We start from the raw sequence: 22,331 nt of genomic DNA on the forward strand, positions 1-22,331 counted from the left end.
TTAATTCTAAAACTTAATTTAAAGAGGAAGATTTTTTTTAAAAACTCCCTACCGATCAAAGGTTCATGGGGGGCTCGGACTATTGGAACTTGTAACCATGTATTGCTCGCATTGAGGGCCAATGACTAAAACGACCTCCTGCATAATGCCATGATTATAAACCAGTGATTTTTGTTACATGAGTCCTGGAAATCACAACACACTATGGAATAAGGACTTGCTCACTCTTTTGAAATGGTGTCCAGTTTGGCAGAGGGTTATCAGCCCCGAGAATAAATCAGCTGCTGACCTAGATCTTTTCAATAACTGCAACATTTGCTCTGACTGCATCCAAGAAATCAGATAAATATCGGTCTCAGCTTAAAAAAAAATCCTTGCACCTCAAAGACAACCAGAGGGCTCTAAACCACACAATGTTTTATCTTCCTTTGCACTGGACGGTATTCACCTTGAAGTTAGTGCATTGCATATGTGCTCCCACACAGAAATGCAAAGGCCTTATGCTCAATGTCACATTTTTAGTATATTGCCTGGTTTAACAGGTAATAAATTTGCTATTTTCTTTAACTTAAAGAAACTTTGGCTCCTTTATGACATATTATAATCAGAGAGGGACGCAACCTTGTTCAAAAAATTTCATAAACATTTGTTGTAGCCAACCAAGGAGATTTAGCAGGTATTAGCAGGTCCACGCCTTTTCACCTGGTCAATGTACAAATTCAGACTAGATAACCTTGCAATGAGAATGTAACAACTAATCCTTTAGTGAAGATTTCATTACATGTTACTTCATGGAAAGTAAAAATCCAGTACACGGATGATGGCTGGAAAAGTTAAACTGCATGTTCTCTTTTGAATGTTCAAAGATCTACAGTATGTTACAAGCCTTTTCTTTCCATTATATAAGCCATTTTAACATTAGTGCTTACCTTCCCTAAGATGTCAAATGAAATTTTAAGAATTAGTAACTAATTCATCTGTGGAATTGGGATCAAGCTAAAAGCTTTGCACTTTAGGCTTATGCTATTAAGGAATTCTTCAATAATGACTTTCGACATCCATTACTTTTTAATGAAAGTTGAAGTACAAAACAACAGATTTTTCTACAACAATCCAGTTTCTGATAAAGGAAATAATATTAATTTTACTTAATGCTAACAAAACATTTTAGGATCCCGTGGTGAATTAGTATTCAAAGTTAAACTCAGATTTCAAATTCATCCCTTTCCCTCTAGAAAAAGATTAAATAGAATGTGACATTTTTCAGTATAATAAAAAAACACTTTATATCACAATTTACTTTGGTGCGATTCTGTGTCACGTGGGCTCCTTTAGTTTAAACTACAATGCATGCAGCACGTGAATAACTTAGTTACAGCTCGGTCTGCTTTTCCTGTCATCTTCTGGACAGGAGACCAACAGTAACTTAGAGTCAGTCCATGATATCAGTTCCACTGCATAATGGAGACACTTTAAAAAGGTAAAATAGATTGATCCAATTCAACACATCAGCAAAAGGTAATCCCAGCTTTGGAAGGTAAACTCACTTTCATTTTCTTCCTGGACTTGCAAATTGATTTCTTCAATACAGCTTTGAATGTCATTCCAGCTTAAATACTGCTGCCCTTCGTCTGCAGCTTGCCTCTTCATTTGTACCAGCTTATCCGCATACCTGAGAGAAAAAGAACTTGGAATCTGAACAGTTCAAGAGCAAGACCACTCGGGAACTTATTTTCATATATCCACTGTCACATATTTAAGTCTAAGTCTGAAGGCCCAAGTTTAATTTAGATAAATATGAGATGCTGCATTTTGTGAAAGCAAATCTTAGCAAGACTTATACACTTAATGGTAAGGTCCTAGGGAACGCTGCTGAACAAAAAGACCTTGGAGTGCAGGTTCATAGTTCCTTGAAAGTGGAGTCGCAGGTAGATAGGATAGTCAAGGTGGCATTTGGTATGCTTTCCTTTATTGGTCAAAGCACAGAGTACAGGAGTTGGGAGGATATGTTGCGGCTGTACAGGACATTGGTTAGGCCACTGTTGGAATATTGCGGCAATTCTGGTCTCCTTCCTATCGGAAAGATGGTGTGAAACTTGAAAAGGGTTCAGAAAAGATTTACAAAGATGATGCCAGGATTAAAGGATTTGAGCTATTGGGAGAGGCTGAACAGGCTGGTGTGTTTTCTTTGAAGGGAGGCTGAGGGGTGACCTTATCGAGGTTTATAAAATTATGAGGGGCATGAATAGGATAAATAGGCAAAGTTTTTCCCTGGGGTGGGGGAGTCCAGAACTAGAGGGCATAGGTTTAGGGTGAGAGAGGAATGATATAAAAGAGACCTAACGGGCAACTTTTTCCACTCAGAGGGTGGTATGTGTACGAAATGAGCTGCCAGAGGAAGTGGTGGAGGCTGGTACAATTGCAACATTTAAAAGGCTTCTGGATGGGTATATGAATAAGAAGGATTTGGAGGGATATGGGCCAGGTGCTGGCGGGTGGGATTAGAGTGGGTTGGTCGGCATGGACGAGTTAGACCGAAGGGTCTGTTTCCATGCTGTACATCTCTATGACTATAAGCCAAAACAAACTACTATATGTGAAAAATTGCACACAGGTTTTTAAGGGAGGATACAGAAATACCCATGCAATGGCCAAAGTCCAAGAAAATATACCCTTTACAACGCAGGAAAGAGATAAATCATGTAGCTCATTTTAGAATTTTTCTAGATTCTAGCTGGAGCAAAAACAATTTATCTGCCTTACTTTTAATACAAAACAAATTTACAAACATAATTCCATACAGATTAAAAAAGTCAAACTGTCCACTCAGCCAGAAACAGCCTTCAGTTCTCATCACAGCCATAAACCGAGTGCAAATCTTTTTGCCTCTGGAAGTCCTCCTGTCACAAAGTCCATTTACCTAGGGCCCACTAAAGAAGCTTCTCACACCATTATTAAATTTGCTTTTCACCGACTGAACTTCTGTATCCTGTTTTGTTATCATGGATAGATTTGAAGTAATAGTCTGCATTTAGTTTTCAGAGTTTACCTAATAAAAGTGTTAGAAATTAAGAATGAGTATGGGGCAATTTTAATTTTGCACCAGTAAATAGGCAGGAGACAGGTGGAGGCAGGCTGTGATTGGCTGAAGACGATGATAGCAGAGCTTTGTGTTGAGGTGGGGTCACCAGACCTGAGAAATTAACTCTGATTTCTCTTCACAGATGCTGTCAGACCTGAGTTTTTTCAGCAGCTTCTGTTTTTGTTTCTGATTTACAGCATCTGCAGTTCTTTCGGTTTTCATTTAGAGTTACATCCATGTTCATTTGAGCTAATTTGGATATTTGACATTTCAGGCAGGAGTACACAGACATGGAGTGTGCCTAGCAAGCTGCAGTGTCCAGTCCTTTCAATGTTCACACAATGTTCAAATATGGAAGACTGAATTTTTTTGAATGAAATCTTAAAGGTTGATTTTGTATCATTATAACAATAGGTAAAGTCAGAGAAAATAGTAATATGTAATAGGGAAAAAGCTGGAGTTGAAATTTGAGCGCTTTGAGTTGATCTTGTGTTAACTGGTAGTGAGGCATATTCTAAGGTCAGAAACAAGGTACCTATAGTACATAAATAGCTTGTTAGGGTGAATATTTCAGGAACTAGCAGCATGTACTGCTCTGCACATGAAATCAGTCATTTATTAGCTCATAGTTTTAAATAGCTCTCCCTCAATAACCACAAGAAAAACGAAAAATAAGGAACTGGAAGAATTGTACATTCACAATATTATGCAGCTGTACAGAGATCAGAAAATATGCAAGAAAAGCTTTGCATGAAGAGATTACAATCACTTTCAATATTCCACCGTGGAAAGATAGCACAAGTTTAAAACCAGTTAAAATTTATACTTCAAAGTCTGTGAGAAGATTTGTAGCTCGGGTGCTCGTTGTTGTGGTTCTGTTCGCTGAGCTGGGAATTTGTGTTGCAGACGTTTCGTCCCCTGTCTAGGTGACATCCTCAGTGCTCGGGAGTCTCCTGTGAAGCGCTTCTGTGATGTTTCCTCCGGCATTTGTAGTGGTTTGTCTCTGCTGCTTCCGGTTGTCAGTTCCAGCTGTCCGCTACAGTGGCCGGTATATTGGGTCCAGGTTGATGTGCTTATTGATTGGATCTGTGGATGAGTGCCATGCCTCTAGGAATTCCCTGGCTGTTCTCTGTTTGGCTTGTTCTCTAACAGTAGTGTTGTCCCAGTCGAACTCATGTTGCTTGTCATCTGCGTGTGTAGCTACTAAGGATAGCTGGTCATGTCGTTTCGTGGCTAGTTTGTGTTCATGGATGCGGATCGTTAGCTGTCTTCCTGTTTGTCCTATGTAGTGTTTTGTGCAGTCCTTGCATGGGATTTTGTACACTACATTGGTTTTGGACTCAGAGCAGAAGCGGTAATGCAAAGATTAGAACAAACAGTCTTACCGCAAATTCAACCCAAACTCTGGGTCAGATATGTGGATGACACCTTTGTAATCATTAAAAACACAGAAATAGAGAACACACACCAGATCATCAACGCCACACTCTCAGGAATCAGATTCACTAGAGAGGAAGAAAAGGACAACCAACTCCCATTCCTCGACGTGATGGTACAGAGAACACCGAACAGAGAATTCAGCACAAAGGTATACAGGAAAGCCACACACACAGACCAAGTCCTGAACTACGAAAGCAACCACCCCAACACACACAAAAGAAGGTGCATCAAGACACTGTTCAAAAGGGCTACAACACACTGTAGTACACCAGAACTGCAAAAAGAGGAAGAAGAATACCTATACAATATATTCACCAAAAACAGATACCCCCGCAATTTCATCAACAGATGCCTAAGGGAAAGACAACGGAATGAGGACATGCCGCAACCCAAAGGACTAGCCACACTACCATACATCAAGAGCATTTCCGAACTGACAGCCTGACTACTGCAACCACTAGGACTCATAACAGCACACAAACCAACAGCCACTCTCAGACAATAACTCACCAGAACGAAGGACCCGATACCCAGCATGAGCAAAACCAATGTAGTGTACAAAATCCCATGCAAGGACTGCACAAAACACTACATAGGACAAACAGGAAGACAGCTAACGATCCGCATCCATGAACACCAACTAGCCACGAAACCAGACGACCAGCTACCCTTAGTAGCCACACACGCAGATGACAAGCAACATGAATTCGACTGGGACAACACTACTATTATAGGACAAGCCAAACAGAGAACAGCCAGGGAATTCCTAGAGGCATGGCACTCATCCACAGATTCAATCAATAAGCACATCGACCTGGACCCAATATACCGGCCACTGCAATGGACAGCTGGAACTGACAACCGGAAGCGGCAGAGACAAATCACTATAAATGCTGGAGGAAACATCACAGAAGCGCTTCACAGGAGGCTCCCAAGCACTGAGGATGTCACCTAGACAGGGGACGAAATGTCTGCAACATAAATTCCCAGCTCGGCCAACAGAACCACAACAAAATTAATACTTGCATTTCATAATGTTCATTAAATTGAACAAATAATTTCTAACCCAAGGTGTAGTCTGATTAGTTTTATTCTTCCATTTAGTAAATTCAAGAAAAACATGCAAAGGCGTATGATATATCCAAAAAGCCAGATTGTACTGACAGGGTTTCACTAATTGACCTCTGCGGTTTTTTTTCTTTTACACTGATATTAAAAAAGCAAATATGCATTCAGGCTTATAGAAAACATTGGCTGGTTTATGAAGTGGTCAGCATCATGGAATCAAAGAAAACGAACCAGCCAAAAATCTATTAATGCAAAACATCATAACGGAGTCTCCGATACTTGGATGACTATTGTGGCCTGTCCTTCTATATAGTCTCAAAAGCAGGAATGCTTTCTTAACCATGACCAGAACTGGATAAAAATGAACTGTGGATTATTTATAATGTAACTATCACTTCCTCTAATTTACATTTTACTGTTTTAGCTGGAGTATTCAATATGAATTTTTTCAAAAATTACTTGCTGCAACAGGGTAATCTGATGCATTGCTGAATGGTTTTACATATCTTTCCCAACACAACAGCTACAATTCCATCTTGTCATCCTTACCATCTCTGAAATACATGGTGGTTTTCCCTGGCCCTATACTTATCCCTGGAAAATCTGGATAACAAGGATATCGGTGTGTCAGGTTCCTACTTATCTTGACTACAGTTCCACCTTCAACACCATAAATTCGAAACAAACTCATCTCTGAACTCTGGGATCTAGGACTTGGCTCTCCAATCTGAAACAGGATCCTCGATTTCTTGACCCAAATCAGTAACAGGCAACAACACCTTGTGGGGAGCAAGGTGGCACAGTGGTTAGCACTGCTGCCTCACAGCACCAGAGACCAGAGTTCAGTGGGCGGTACAGTGGTTAGCACTGCTACCTCACAGTGCCAGAGACCCGGGTTCAGTGGGCAGCACAGTGGTTAGCACTGCTGCCTCACAGCACCAGAGACCCGGGTTCAATTCCCACCTCAGGCGACTGACTGTGGACTTTGCACATTCTCCCCATGTCTGTGTGGGTTTCCTCCCACAGTCCAAAAATGTGCAGGTTAGGTGAATTGGCCATGCTAAATTGCCCGTAGTGTTAAGTGAAGGGGTAAACGTAGGGGAATGGGTCTGGGTGGGTTGCGCTTCGGCGGGTCGGTGTGGACTTGTTGGGCCGAAGGGCCTGTTTCCACACTAAGTAATCTAAAAAAAAGTAATCTTATCTAATCTAAAACCTCCCCCATCATAACCCTCAACATCAGTGCCCTGCAAGGCTGTGTAGTCAGTTCTATTCCTTATACCCTCTCAACTGGTGGCGAACTTCATTTATAAGTTTACTGATGACAGTTGTAGGTCAGATCTCAAACAGCAATGAGACAGAGTACAGGAAAGAGATTGAATGCTTAGCAGCATGGTGTAAAGACAACATTAGCACAATGAAGGAGCTGGTCATTGACTTCAGGAAGTGGACTGGAGGGCACACCCCTGTCTGCATCAATATTGCTGAGGTGGAGATGGCCGACAGTGTCAAATTTCTGAGAGTGATGGTCACCAACAGTCTGTCCTCGTCCACATGAATGGGTCAAGAAAGCAGAACAATGCCCTCAGGAGGCTAAGGATATGTCCACAAGGACTCTTACCAATTTGCATTGATGCACCAGAAATAGCATATCTGGATGCATCACAGCGTGGTTTGGTGGCTGCTCCTCAAGACCAAAGAAAGGACAGAAACACAACCCAGTCCATTATGCAAACCCATTCATTGATTTCATTTATACTTCCCACTGTCTTGCAAAAGCAGCCAATGTAATCAAAGACTCCTCCCACCCTGATTATACACTCTTCAACCTTCTTCCTTCAGGCAGAAGATCTAAGTTTGAATATATGTGTGAATAGATTCAAGAACAGCTTCTTCCTTGCTGCTATCAGACCTTTGACCTTTCAAGTGTTAATTCCAATCTCTTTCTCTGTGCCTTCTCTGTAGCTGTAACATTATTCTCAATCCTGTTCTGCTCCCTGTAAGATATGGAAAGCAACATCTCTCACTGTAACTTGGTATAACTGATGACAATAAATCAAATCAGTGTAGCACGACATTCTTCCATGATCGCCTCCCCATTGGGTCCATTCTTACCTATCGGTATAAACTGAGCATGTCTCCAGCACCATCCACAGCCCCCCTCTTTCTTATCCCACGTCCCGTCCTTCAGTCACATCACCTAGAGACCACGTGTATGCTGATATCCAGACTCACTCATCTCTAACCTCTCTCGACAGAACAGAGATGGGCCCAGAGTCAGAATATCTGTCCAAATCAAGACATCCACAAATACCTTCCTATTATTTAATCAGAGGAACACAGGCATCATTTTCAGCCTCCACCAGACTCCATCATTCTCCTCAGCTACTCCCTCGGAGTGAGCCAGACTGCGTAAAACAAGATCATTCGTCATACGTTCTGCCGCAGGCACTCTGCCCATCCTTTATCCACCAGTGGACTTAATTTTGCAAATGTTGTCCTTATGAACCTCCCACCATCATTCTTCACAAAGAACAACTGGCCCAAAAACCAACTGTGAGCTTCCACTCCACTCTGACCTCCAATGACACACTCCTCCTCATAGTACTACAGTTTAGTATCCTTGCATAAAGACAAGGCTTCAATACTTAATGGCTGCAATTTTTCCAAGCCTTATCAGTGACCCTCATCCCACCCCCCCAATTTTTAATTTGTTTTACATATTCAGTCTCAGAAAGTGGACATCGATGACTTGGCCAACATTTATTGTTCATCCGGCATTGGCAATGGGAAGGGAATGGTGAGCCAACTTCTTGAACCACTGCAGTTCATGAGGTGTGGGCAGACCAACACTGCCAGCCAGTTTCATTCCTTGAAGAGGCTGTAATGGTTAATACAACTGAGTGGCTTGCTAAACCGTTTCAGAGGACAGTTAAGAGTCAACCACGTTTCTCTGGGTCTAGAGTCACAAATATGCCAGACCAGGTCAAGGCGAGAGATCTCCTTCATGGAAAGAAATGAGTGGTCCAGATGAGTTCATACAATTATAAACAATGGTTTCATGGTCACCATTGCTGGGACTACTTTTTAAACTGCAGTTTCTTTATTTTATTAATTGAACCGAAATTTCCAGCAGATGCTGTGGGATTTGAACTCGTGTTACTGTAGGTCTTTGGAATACTGCTCCAATCACATTATCAGTACACTACAGTTTCATATTCTGGTGTTTGGGGGGGTTGGGGGGGTCCTAGTTGCCCTTTAACATTGGTATTGTTGCAGTTATAAAAATCCCAAACACTCCACTTCTATTTGCATCTTTAAATTGAATCTCTCCCTCCATGATTCGTCTACTGCATCTTTCATCATTTCTGCTTTCTTCTCCACTGTATTCATGCTGTCAGAACTACTCCAGCACAATCCCCCAATATCTACTACAGAATCTAGCATGGCACCCAATACAGTACATTGGAAAATTTGATGATAAAGACATTACTCTAGGTGAAAGAATTTATTATCATCATTAGCTTTTTTTACTCCAGTTATTGTTCTGGGTGCACAAAACTAAGCGTAAAAGAAGGTAGGTGACCGGATCATTGCTCATCGGGTGACAAACCTCCAGACTGACATACAGTGGAAGCAGCTGGTGTTGAAAAATTCAAGAGAAAATTGGTCAGATTTCGTTGAAAAGTTTTGTTGAGAAATTTCAGATAACACCATACTTGGACTTTAAGATGGAACATATAATAGCCAAACACACAATGGTACTTTACAAAACTTATCTAACTGGTATTTGGAGTCCAAAAGATCAAGAGCTAAGATCATAAAGCATAAATGGAGAGATAAATTGGTTACATATAAACAGGCTACTCACCTTAGATAATAGCAATTCAAGTACTAAAACTGGTTACAGTCAGTATTTAACCAAAGGAAACTAAACCATCTGGAGTACACAGAAATCACAGGAAAATAATACGATAAATAATGCTAAATACAGGAATAAACTAATAAACCTACAACAATGCAGACCAACTGAAAGCTAGTTGCACCAAGCCAGTTGTTAATGAATTCATAAACATATCATACTAAATTCATTGCAGTAGGAAAGGTGTATAATTGTGTCACAGACAAAATGACTGGATAATCTATTAGTCACACCAGATAATAAGACTGTCCCTTTGCAAATACTGTCAAGATAAATAACTTACTTCAGTGCACAGAACCTACTTTATAACTGTCTGAAACTTTTAATCTGTTAGAAGACACGTTGAAATTTACACAAGTGACAATCTTTCTTTTTATCAGATGGCATATTCAGATATTTGTGTATTTTGCCTCCGATCACACACAAAGTGGAATATAGCCTCACTACATTCAAATGGACAAAGCAGAAAGCACAATTATCACAGCTATAACTGGCTAAGAATGTAAGGAAGTTGATGGTTAAAATCACCAAGTGTACTTTAACATAAATACATGAGATATTATATTTTGAAAAGAAAATCATTGAATGAGAACATACAATCAGTGCAAATATGAACAGGTAAGAAACAGATAAATGACAACTTTTTTTTAAGTGCAAGTAGTATTGGATAACATCAGAAAAACATTTTGGACTTTACAAATAAAAGGGAAGAGGTATTTATCAATTATAAAATGCAGTTAAGAGATTTTTATTTTAGAAATGCAACTGAAGTCATCAGGACAATCTCATCATAAAGAACAACCATAGCTACGAGGAGTAATTTGAGTTACTGACTGACTATCTCCTGGACTGGAATAGTGAATATTACAATAACCTCTATCAATCCTGGTTTTAAATTGTGAAGGGCTTCACTCAACATATCATGGAAATACTATTATCCCAGGCAGGTTTGTGTCTGCAATCTATCAAAAATTGCCAGAAAATGAGGAAAGGGCTTTGGGGGAATTGCTTTACACAAAGAGCACAAATCACTTTATAAAATGCAGGAACTAAGACAAAGACCATTTCTTTGTTTAAGGTTGTTAATATTAGATAAAAGCAAAATACTTCAGATGATGGAAATCTGAAATAAAACAAAGTGCTTGAGAATCTCAGCAGGTCTGGCAGCAGGTACAAAGAGAGAAACCTCACCTTCCTCTGAAGATTCATATCAGACTCAAAATGTCTATTTTCTCTCTGTATATGTGGCCAGACCTGCTGAGTTTCTCCAGAATTGTCCATGTTTCTAGCCAATATTAGATGTCAAGCAGCAACAATGTGGCTCTGGACTGCTCTGGCAAAGCAGCAGCACAAGTTGAAATGACCTCAACGTTCTAAAACTTTTTATTCTCCATTAAAAGAACACCTTTGTTAAGAGGTACTTCTAAAACAATGCTTCAGAATTGAAATGCACTCAGGATCCAACTTGTCTCTTGTGCAGCAGTGATTTGTTCTTTGGTAAATTTTTTATTGCTTATCTATACTCTCACCTAGCCTTCCAAAATCACAATCTAGGTACGCTGACATTCAAATGCCAGTTCCAGTATCAGGTAATGGTTCAGTTAGTCAGCAGAGAAGATACTGAACTGGATCAGATTTTGTCCATCATGGAAATATACAGCAATATATACACCATTGAGAAAGATGCTAGCAATTCCATGAGATTTCCATATTTTAATAACATTAGTTCATGGGATGAGGGGGTCATACTAGGCCAGCATTGTTAGCTATCCTCAATTGCTCAGGGTGCAGTTAAGAGTCAATCATGTTGCTGTAGGTTTGGAGTCACATGGAGGCTAGACCAGAGAAGGACAGCAGTTTCCTTCACAATGACATTAGTGAACCAAATGGATTTTTTTGGAAATCAACTTTATCATATCTAGATTGCTAACTCCAGATATTTTTATATTTAAAATTCCACCATGGAAGGATTTGAACCTGGATCCCCAATTAATCATCTTGTGATAGTACCATTAAGCCATCACCTCCCCTTCCAGCAGATTATCCCTTACTTCACACTTGGATATTTATTTCAAAAGTCTTGACTGATAAATCCATATTTTATTCAATACCACTTATTACCATACATGCTATTCATTTTCTGACAGAATAACTTTTTATTGAAGGTGGAGTTGTGGATACATACTCTAGGTTTGGAAGTTGCAGTAAGAGAATTAGCACTCAGTGTAACATACCGTTGTGTGTTTGCATCATGCAGGTTGCTCACTCCAATGGAAGAGCTGGTGAGGTGCTGTACCACAGCCTGAACATCATTCATGACCAACGCTTCATTCAGTGCAGCCACTGCTGACAACATCTCCACTGCAATAGCAAGCTCTTCATGAGTCAGCTTCCCCTGCAATTCAGGAAGTAGAAAGACATTTTCTTAGGTGGTGAGTTTCTATAAGATTTTAAGTTTTTGCTATTTTCTTTGCAACTGAACTGTTTGGTCTGTTACTTCCAAAAGCTTATCCTGACTTAGCAATTTACCACTATAAATCTACACTGTTTGGCCAGTACTGCATCAGATATTGATTCAAGTTAATCCTACAGGTGTTAGAATCACTGATCTTGTAAACGTACAAAAGCAAGTTGTTGAAATGTCACTAGAGTGAAGGGAGGGAAATCTGGGCTTTGATGAGTATACTGGCATGCAAAATACTCAAGGAGCAAATGAAATCACTTGTGTAATTGCTACCATACTCTTGCCATGTTAATCTTCGATCACTTTGAAATATTAGGAATAGAAATAAGGAACAACAATGAAACCAAGCTAAAATGAACATTTAAGAGAAATGCCTTCATGGAATATCCTTCCTTGGAGTCCTCATATACAAATTAAACCTGAAAAAAAGACCATATGCATATCTTTGCTACAGAACCTGAACAGAGGTAGACTGTAATACTGATGATTGACTGAAATAAAATCAAGGCACATTACCCATAACCTACCAGAATTTAAAGGTGAAGCTTTTCCAAATTTATCAACTCATGGGCAATTGCATCCCTCTTTTCAGAATATTTATATTCTGATTTTATGCCATTCTAAGCTAAAGACCATTCAAGGTGCATGCAACATAGTTTTATAAGAAATATTACCTGAATTTCATGGGCAATGGGGAGAGATTATACCATTTAGGCTTGCTTTAGCCAGAATCTGGAAGGTTTAGGATGATCTAATCAAAGATATTAACAGGAAAAGACAGGGTAGAAAAAGATTTACACTGGTTGGAGATTCTGGAACTAGGGGACATAATCTAAAACCAGGGCCAGACTATTCGGAGAGAGGTTAGGAAGCACTTCCACATCGGGTATTTGGAACTCTCCGATTTAGAGCAGTTGATGTTATGATGTGGAGGTGCTGGTGTTGGACTGGGGTGGACAAAATTAAAAATCACACAACACCAGGTTATAGTCCAACAGGTTTATTTGGAAGCCACTCACGTGGCAAAGAAGTAGCACCCTAAAAGCTAGTGCTCCCAAATCAGCCTGTTGGACTATAACTTGGTGTTGTGATTTTTAACAGTTGATGTTAGATTTTAAATTAACAACGGATCTGAGACAGATAATTTTTTTTGGTTAAGTAAAGGTATGAAGAATAGGAGGCAAAATCAGGTATGTGAAATTAGGCCACAGAACAACCCAGGTTCGATAAATGGCAGAACAAGCTGGAGGGGCTGAAGGGCCTACTCCTGTCGCTATGCAGTCATGACTAATGCAGTACTAGAGTTGAAAAGTGTGGTGCTGGAAAAACACAGCAGGCCAGGCAGCATCTGAGGAGCAGGAGAATCGACGTTTCGGGCATAAGCCCTTCTTCAGGAATGAGGCTGGTGTGCCAAGCGGGCTGAGACAAAAGGTAGGGGTGAGGGGCGCTGGGAATACGATAGGTGGAAGGAGGTGAGGGTGAGGGTGATAGGCCGGAGAGGGGTGGGGGTGGAGAGGTCAGGAAGAAAATTGCAGGTCAAGAGGGCAGTGCTGAATCCGGGGGTTAGGACTAAGATAGGTGGGGAATGGGAAATGAGGAAGCTGGAGAAATCTATATTCAGAATGTAGATTTCTCCAGCTTCCTCATTTCCCCTCCCCCCCCACCTTATCTCAGTCCCAACCCCCGGATTCAGCACTGCCCTCTTGACCTGCAATCTTCTTCCCGAACTCTCCGCCCCCACCCCCTCTCCGGCTTATCACCCTCACCTCCTTCTACCTCTCGTATTTCCAGCACCCCTTCCCCCAACCCCCCCCCCCCCCCTTTATCTCAGCCCGCTTGGCACACCAGCCTCATTCCTGAAGAAGGGCTTATGCCCGAAACGTCGATTCTCCTGCTCCTCGAATGCTGCCTGGCCTGAGTTTTTCCAGCACCACACTTTTCGACTCTGGTCTCCAGCATCTACAGTCCTCACTTTCTCCTAATGCAGTACTATTTTGGCAAAAAGCTGTGGCATTTGTATTTTGTGATCTGAAACAACAACTGACGTCATTCCAGTGGAAAAATAGAAAGGGAATATCTAAGTAAATAGAGAATGTCTGGAATAGTTTATTCTTGTTGCAGCATTTGAGCCAGCATGGATAACTGAAGGTCAATCCTGTAAGTATCTAATGGTTAGTAAGTCACAACAGTTAATTTCTGTTCTCCAGAACAAACAACCCAATAATGGATTCTGGTGTTATTAGACCTACATGAACTTTACAATTAGTGAAGTAATGCTAATTTCTCGGTATGAAATTTAAATTTAATACAACTAGATGATGATGATTCAGTTCCATCAATTAAAAGGATGCGAATGCTGTTTCCTATTTGGGTACTGATGTTTTGTATGTTGCAATACAGAAGGGAGACACTATGCCAATTAAAAGCGAACAAGAGGGACAGCCTAAAATTCAAAAACAACTGAAGATGAAAAAAATTAAAAAGAGACTAAAATTCATCCTGGCATAAGATTATGGAGTTCAACCTAGACTAGTCTTCAAGGGATTTTTGTCCCCAGTGATATTTACTAACCTTTAAAGTAAGCCATTACACGTTAATACAAGATGAATGGCACCAGCATAACCAAGTTACTTTAATGGTTTTGCTTCTTTTTAAGCTGTTTCCTGTACAGAGTTGAAATTATTGACAAAAATCACGAGTTTCTATATTGTGTGCAAAAAGCAAAGCTTGCAAAGTGACAGTGTAACATTCACATTAACCATGAGGCATTTACAGTGACGAGACAGATATACTTGAACAAAGGTATTAATCATATTTTTCATGTGACTTTTCTTAAAAAGTAAACAGTGTAAACATTTACCTCAGGATTCTGTTGCTGCAGGTTTGACAGCTCTACCTGGTACAAGTCAGCCATATGAGAGTATATTGTAGGCAACTGAGCCTGTGGCACCATTAATGCTTTCACAGTTTGGGCTGCATCACCATCGCGGATAGCAGCATTTATCTTTTCAACAGCTTCAAGCTCTACATAAATATAAAACAAAAGTATATAATCAGATCATGTACATCTGTATTTAATCTGTCAGGTGGGGGGGTTAAGATTATACGTTAAGATTATACACCCACCCAGTGGCAAAGGAAACTCTTGGGAAGAGTCACGGAACACATTTAAAATGGATGTTGTAGTGGACAGCGAAGGAGGTTCTCTCAGAGTACAGCAGGATCTGCATCGGAGGAGCAAATGAACTGAGGAGTGACAGACAGAGGTTTTTCTCGATAAATGCGAGGTGTTGCATTTTGGTAAGGGAAACCAGGCCAAGACTTATACAGTTAATGTAGGGCTCAGGGGAATGCTGCCAAATGAAGAGACCTAGGGGTGCAGGTAGATAGTTCCTTGAAAGTGGAATTGCAGATAGATAGGGCAGTGAAGGAGGCATTTGACTCCAATACTTGACTTCATTGGTCAGTGCACTGAGTATAGGAGTTTAGGACTTTGTGAGGTCACTTTTAGAATAATGCATACAATTCTGGTCGCCCTTTTATAGGAAGAATGTTGTTAAAGTTGATAAGGTGCAGAAAAAATTTACAAGTACTTTCCTGGGACTGGAGGATTTGAGTTATAAGGAAAGGTTGAATAAATCGAGGCTTTTTTCCCCTGGAATGTCAGAGACTGAAGGGTGACGTAGAGGTTTATATAGAGGTTTAATAGCCAAGGTCTGTTCCAAGAGTGGAGGAGTCCGAAACCACAGGGCCTAGTTTTAAGGTGAGAGGGGGAGGATTTAAAAAGGAATGGAGGGATAACTTTTTCAGAGGAAGTGCCTGTATGGAATGAGCTGTTAGAGGAAGTGGTGGAGGCTGGTATAATTACAACATTTAAAAAGCAGTTGGATGGGTTTCGAGGGAAATGGGCCAAATCCTGACAAATGGGATTAGGTCAGTTTAAGATCTCTGATCAATGCGGATGGGTTGGAACAAAGGGTCTGTTTCGTGCTGTATGACTCCATGACTTTTGACTGGCCAATACATTGATAAAAGAAAATTGTGGTTCACCACAGGTCAAAAACAAAAACAAAACTTACTAAGTTTATGGGCTTCAGCCTGGTCATTGGAAAGGTTAACTCCTGTTTGAAGGTCATCCTTGGTAAGCATACCTAAAAAATTCTCTTGCTGCAAAACAAATGTTTATGCTTCAGTAAAATTCCTACAATATAACTTCCCAAACACTTGAACTTTCTCATCTAGAAGGACAGCGCAGCAGATACATGGGAACACCACCACCAGCAAGCTTCCCTTCAGGTCACACAGGTTTCTGACGTGAAATTGTATTGTCATTTTTTCACTGTCACTGGGTCCAAATCCTGGAATTCCCTCTCTAACAGGGCTGTGGGTTATCCTACACCAAGTAGACTGCAGTCCTTCAAGAAGGTGATTCACCACCATCTCCTCAAGGCCAGTTGGCAGTGGGCAATAAATGAGGTCCCAGTGAGGTCCCAGCCCCCATGAAAAAATAAAAACAAAACCCATCAGCATTTTTAACAATTGTTAAAAATCCAGGTCCTTGATGAGCATTGGCTAATTTGTCAAAATAGAATGAATGTATCGAGAAATTCTTCGACACTGAAAATAAAACAGCAAACTAATGCAAATCACTGGCAAACGAATTATAATTCTTTTAGCTGAAAAATTCAATTTCTTCACCCTCCCTACCTGTAGTTTCTGTTCTCTGTGAGCATACAAATGCTCCAGATACCATGGCGAATTCTCCTGCTTCACTCCGACAAGCATTAGAGGAGGGAATTGCAGACCAGCCAGTAAATTATCCTGATCATGTTTCTCTAGGGCTTCATTCACTTGTTGTAGACCTTTATTCACTAGGGAATAAGGAATTTAAAACAATTGGCAAATAGGAACTAGAAGAATCTTACAGTTATACTTAATTTACCTAAGTTACTCGGAAAGGAAGGGTCAACTTGAATATAAACTAACCAAACTGTTAAAGTGAGGAAATACGAAGCTCTGATGATCAGAAGTAATTACATATAGTCTGCAAAAAATAAAAAAAGTGTTTGGACAATTAATTCCAGGTCAATTTGTTGTTAACATAGTGAAGATGCCAATTGCAGGAAGTGAGGCTCATGAAAGATTCATTTGCTTACTGCACTCTATGTTTATTTTTGATATTGTGTAGCACTGAGAACATAGAACATAGAACAATACAGCACAGAACAGGCCCTTCGGCCCACGATGTTGTGCCGAACTTCTATCCTAGATTAAGCACCCATCCATGTACCTATCCAAATGCCGCTTAAAGGTCGCCAATGAATCTGACTCTACCACTCCCACGGGCAGCGCATTCCATGCCCCCACCACTCTCTGGGTAAAGAACCCACCCCTGACATCTCCCCTATACCTTCCACCCTTCACCTTAAATTTATGTCCCCTTGTAACACTCTGTTGTACCCGGGGAAAAAGTTTAGCAATTCTAAACCACAAAGTATTGCAAATTCCATAAGTTTTAAAAGTAGTACATTGTGAGTTAATTAGTGGCTTACATTTATCACTTTTTGAATGTTAACTCATGGGACACTGCTAGGCCAACATCTAGTGACCAACCCAGAGGGCAGTTAAGAGTCAATCAGATAAGGTGGCAGACTTCCTTCTTTAAAGGCCATCAATGAACCAGATTATTTTTAAAAACAACAATCAGCAGTGGTTATAGAGGTATTTATTTCAGATTTTTAATTGATTTTGAATTTCATTACCAGTCACGGTGTGATTCAAGCTCATATCCCCACAGCATTAGCATGTGCTTCTGGCTTACTAATCCAGTAACATTACCATTATGCCGCCACCTTCCCTAACAAGGGAATAGGAACACTGAAACATAGGAACAGGACAAGGCCATTCAACCCATCAAATCATCCATTATGATCATGGCTGATAGAATAACTCAATGCCTTCTACTCACCCCATCCTCATAACTCTCTATGTCACTGGTTACCAATATCCACCTTAAACATACTAAAAAATGGAGGCCTTCACAGCTCTCTGAAGTAGGGAATTCCAAAGGTTCGCAATCCTTGGAGTAAAATTATTTCTCCTGATTTTGGACCCAAGTCGCAACCTCTATTTTTAAGAGGTGCCCTCTTGTTCTAAACTTCCCAAACAAGGAAATCATCACGTACACATAGTCACTGTACATCTTGGAGTAGTTTTTTTTTTAAAGTATCAATAAGATCACCCTTATTCTTTGAAACTCTAGGGAAAACAGTTTGCCCAATCTCTCTTCATAGAACAATCACACCATTGCAGGAGAAAGCCTGCTTAGCCTTTGTTGTACTTCCTTAATGGCAATAATATGTTTCCTGAGATAAGGAGATCAAAATGGTTCACAGTATTCCAGGAGCAGTCTAAACAAATTCCAACACACCTACATTTTTCAACCACTTTCCATTTGAGAAATTCGCCGTACACCTGTTGCATAACCTCTCATTTTTCCACCGATATATTCCATCTGCCATTTTCTTGTCCATTTAATAAGATGGTCCTATTCTTATCGAAGCTACTTTACATCTCCCTTGCAACAGACTTATTTTTGTATTATCTGCAAATTTGGAATGATTATATTTGGTGCCCACCTCCAAATCATTGATATGTATTGTGAACAACTGGGACTTGAGCACTGACCTTCGTGTTACCTCACTAGTCACATCTTGTCAAAGCAAGAATAACCCATTTATTCCTATGTGGTTTTCTGTTAGTCAATCATTCATCTATGCCAGTACATTATCTCCTATCCTGTGTTTTAATCATTCTAAGCAGCTTCAAAACCTTTCTTAAAATTTCTCTTTTATCTCCTTCTGTTAACAACATGTTCAAATATCTCCAACAAATTTGTCAAGTATAATTTTCAATTGCAACAGCAACTGTATGTAACTCTGATGATGTAAAACAACACAAAATTATTTATGACAATGTTATAAATTTGTTTAATGAGGGACTTCCATTGTGAAATATCGCTACCAAAAAATGTTACTTGCTGGAGTAAAGCTGAAGATTGATTTATACACTAGGCCCACCACCCTTCAATAAGGTTCTTGTTTAGATTAGATTACCTACAGTGTGGAAACAGGCCCGTCGGCACAACCAGTCCACACCGACCCTCCGAAGAGTAACCCACCCAGAACCATTTCCCTCCGACTAACGCACCTAACACTATGGGCAATTTAGCACGGCCAATTCACCTGACCCGCACATCTTTGGACTGTGGGAGGAAACCGGAGCACCCAGAGGAAACCCACACAGACACAGGGAGAATATGCAAACTCCACACAGACTGACAGTCAGTCACCTGAGGTGGGAATTGAACCCGGGTCTCTGGCGCTGTGAGGCAGCAGTGCTAGCCACCGAGCCACCCCCTAAAGCAACAATATCTTAAATTGCATACAAAGAGCGATGGTGGACTAGTCATCTCGTGGCTCTGGCTAATGTGCTGGGAGATGGGTCAAATGCAGTCAGTTACTACATTAAATTCATTCATTCATCTAGAAATAATATTCAGTCTCAGTATTGGTGAGCAAGGAATTTCCATCAATTATTGTAAAACTCCGTGTTCACAAAATGGCCTTAGAGAAGGAAATCTGGCTTCCTAACTTGGTCTAGCCAACTTGCACCTCAGTCCAACAGCAATGCTGTTGACTCCTAATCTCCCCGAATTGTTCCAGCTGGCTTCAGTAAAGCTGCCAGATAGACTGCAGTGGTTCAGGAAGCTGACTCACCTCTATTTTCACAAAGGGGATTAGGAATAGCCAGAAAATGCTGGCCTTGCAAATGATACCCATTCCTCATGAAAGGAACAACCAGTTTAACAAAAAACAACATCATTTCCAACACTGTATGGATTGCATAGTGTTATATAAAATGCATAGCACACAAACAAGCCATTCATTCAGTACAGCTGTTGTTCAATTCCACTCTAGCATCCTCTTGTTCTTACACCTCTATCAGCTTAATCCTGTAACATATTTTTCCTGATATACTTATGGGTCGTTCTGGTGTAATGCGCTGTTAGTTAACACAAATGGACTATAACGTGATTGAAGAATTGTGGGCGCTGTTTGGATAATGTGAACTTTCTATTGAACAAGTATAATGATCTTGTACAGCATGGCTTTCTACATTGCAGGGTTGAAGAGGAATGCGATTGTCAGGTTATAGCAGAACCATGTATCTAGCATCTCTGCATGATTACAAACAGGAGGAGAGTGTTGCAGAACAGACAAAAAAAAAATCACTGTACATGTATATATTCAGGTACACAAGAGCAGGGAAAATAACCAACTCACCATTGACCTGATCAACAGTGTCTTGAATCTCCATACGTGTCAGAAGTTCCTCATACATATCTCGCTCTTCTGCTTTAATAGAATCGCTCTAGAAACCAGGATAAGATAGACATACATAGCAATTTTTAATCAAATATCATGGCAAAAATAGTGGGGGCAGCAGGGATTCATCCAAAGCAAATCAGTTCTCAAGTCATTTTCAGAAATACTACTTTTTTATAACTAATTTGCATACCTAACATGCTGATTTCAGCAGTTACCCCCAAACTTTGAATTATCTACAAAATCTCCTGAACAAGTTCACGATGGAGTCAGACTGAAGGGTTTGTTTTCGTGCTGCATAACACCATGTCTAGATAATGTAATTCAGTGAATGTATCTCCTAGGTTCCTTTACTCTAAAACTTCAGTCTGGAAAGGACAATAATTCATTAACCTAAAAATCATTCAAGTATTTTAATATCCTCCTTAGATCAAACTGCCAGGCTCCAACTGTGGTCTTAGGTTGGAATCCTCAATTTGTTCCAAGCTTTTGGAGTTTTCCCAGAAGTTGTTTTAAGAGGAGTCAAAATGATGCAGCACTTGACTGTGGAACTCTCAGAAAATATTACAAAGAAGCAAGTACAGGGTGTAAAGAATTTACAGCCCACCGTATTCTGCTTCCGTTTTCTCTTGGCTCATTGTTGAGAGCACCATACTATTTAACATTTAAAGTAGCTTGCTCCCGAATTCTTTATAGTGCTATCTGGACAAGTAACTTACTAAAACCCCCATGGTGACTGCCTTTTTTTTTGTAAGGAACCTATCTTAATGAAGTTGAGTGGCACATATTGCCCCTTTCACTTAAGATTCACTACAATGACAAGACAGCCAGTTCTAATATGTGCTTCTGGAGGGGAAAAACAATATGTCAGAAAAGCAGGCAGGTTGTCTAAAATCTACCAATCTAGGCATGAAGGACAAAATGATCTTTCCTTTATTGAAATTTCTGTTGTGCTGCTTTCTGTTGGTGCAAACAAACCTCATTTCAATCCAATTCTTCATAGGAAATGTAACAGGTCGCACCCAGCAATCTAAAACACAGCACACTAAAATTCACTAACTGTGTCAACTCTTTTTTTTATTAAATGTAAAGTGAATTCTGGTTACTGCATATATTATCAGAAGGCAGAAGAACTTTAAAACCTATATGAAGTTCAGCAACAAAACCAGAATAAACACACAGTGGAAAGCTGATTACAATTATTATTGATTGCTGACTTGCATAATTTGAGATTCTTAGTTTTATGCATGCAGAATCAGCGAACAGGATATCCTACCTTGCTCTGGGCACTCTCTTGCTTTGTTTGTTTGGCCTGAGACAATTTGTTTTGGTAATCCTGAGCCAAACTGTTTTCTATATTAGTCAAAACTGCATTTGGATTCATTAAAGCCTTTATGGTCTCCTCAGAATTCCCTCGAGATATTGCTTCATTGATTGCAATTACTGCAGCATGTACTGGATAAGGATATAAGAAAAAACTAAATTAACCATAAAAAGTGATAATGTGGAATTGATATACTTCCAAACAAAATGAGCATGCAGAATTAAGCATTAGAATTGATATACTTCCAAACAAAATGAGCATGCAGAATTAAGCATTTTAAGAAAAAGAGAAGGCTATTAAAGATCATGTATAAATACTTACAATGAACAGAAATCTGTTTAAATAAAGTGAATTTTCAGATCCAAATATTATTTGGCTATTTTATTAAACTTATTTTCCATTGAAGAAAGAAGCACCCAAGGTACACTTAGTTTTCCCAGAGCCAAGGACAATCCCTCCCCCCATGTAAAGTTTGACATTTATTACGCATACGTACAAGCAGCTTCGTCAACTGAAAGTTCGTTTGCCAGAATTCCACCAATTTTACTGAATGCTGGCATTTGAATTCCATACTTCTCCAGTTCCTTACGCATATTACTTATTTCCTCCTCTGTCAGAGAAAAGGTAATGTTATGCATTTGATAAAT

General features: G+C 40.0%; 1 protein-coding gene across 2 annotated transcripts in view; it reads right to left on the reverse strand.

Annotated features, from left to right (window-relative positions):
- The window catches only part of iqgap2 (IQ motif containing GTPase activating protein 2), a 349,836-nt gene that overhangs the window by 131,739 nt on the left and 195,766 nt on the right, over positions 1-22,331 (reverse strand). For both annotated transcript variants that reach the window (XM_072547695.1, XM_072547705.1), the window contains 8 exons: positions 22,181-22,294; positions 21,637-21,815; positions 20,319-20,406; positions 16,681-16,844; positions 16,053-16,140; positions 14,834-14,997; positions 11,744-11,904; positions 1,548-1,672 (listed from right to left, as the gene is read on the reverse strand). In XM_072547695.1, the coding sequence (XP_072403796.1) occupies positions 1,548-1,672; positions 11,744-11,904; positions 14,834-14,997; positions 16,053-16,140; positions 16,681-16,844; positions 20,319-20,406; positions 21,637-21,815; positions 22,181-22,294 (1,083 nt within the window). The remainder of the gene's footprint in view (positions 1-1,547; positions 1,673-11,743; positions 11,905-14,833; positions 14,998-16,052; positions 16,141-16,680; positions 16,845-20,318; positions 20,407-21,636; positions 21,816-22,180; positions 22,295-22,331) is intronic.

Source organism: Chiloscyllium punctatum, chromosome 2, assembly GCF_047496795.1.
Source record: "Chiloscyllium punctatum isolate Juve2018m chromosome 2, sChiPun1.3, whole genome shotgun sequence".
Classification (NCBI taxonomy): domain Eukaryota; kingdom Metazoa; phylum Chordata; class Chondrichthyes; order Orectolobiformes; family Hemiscylliidae; genus Chiloscyllium; species Chiloscyllium punctatum.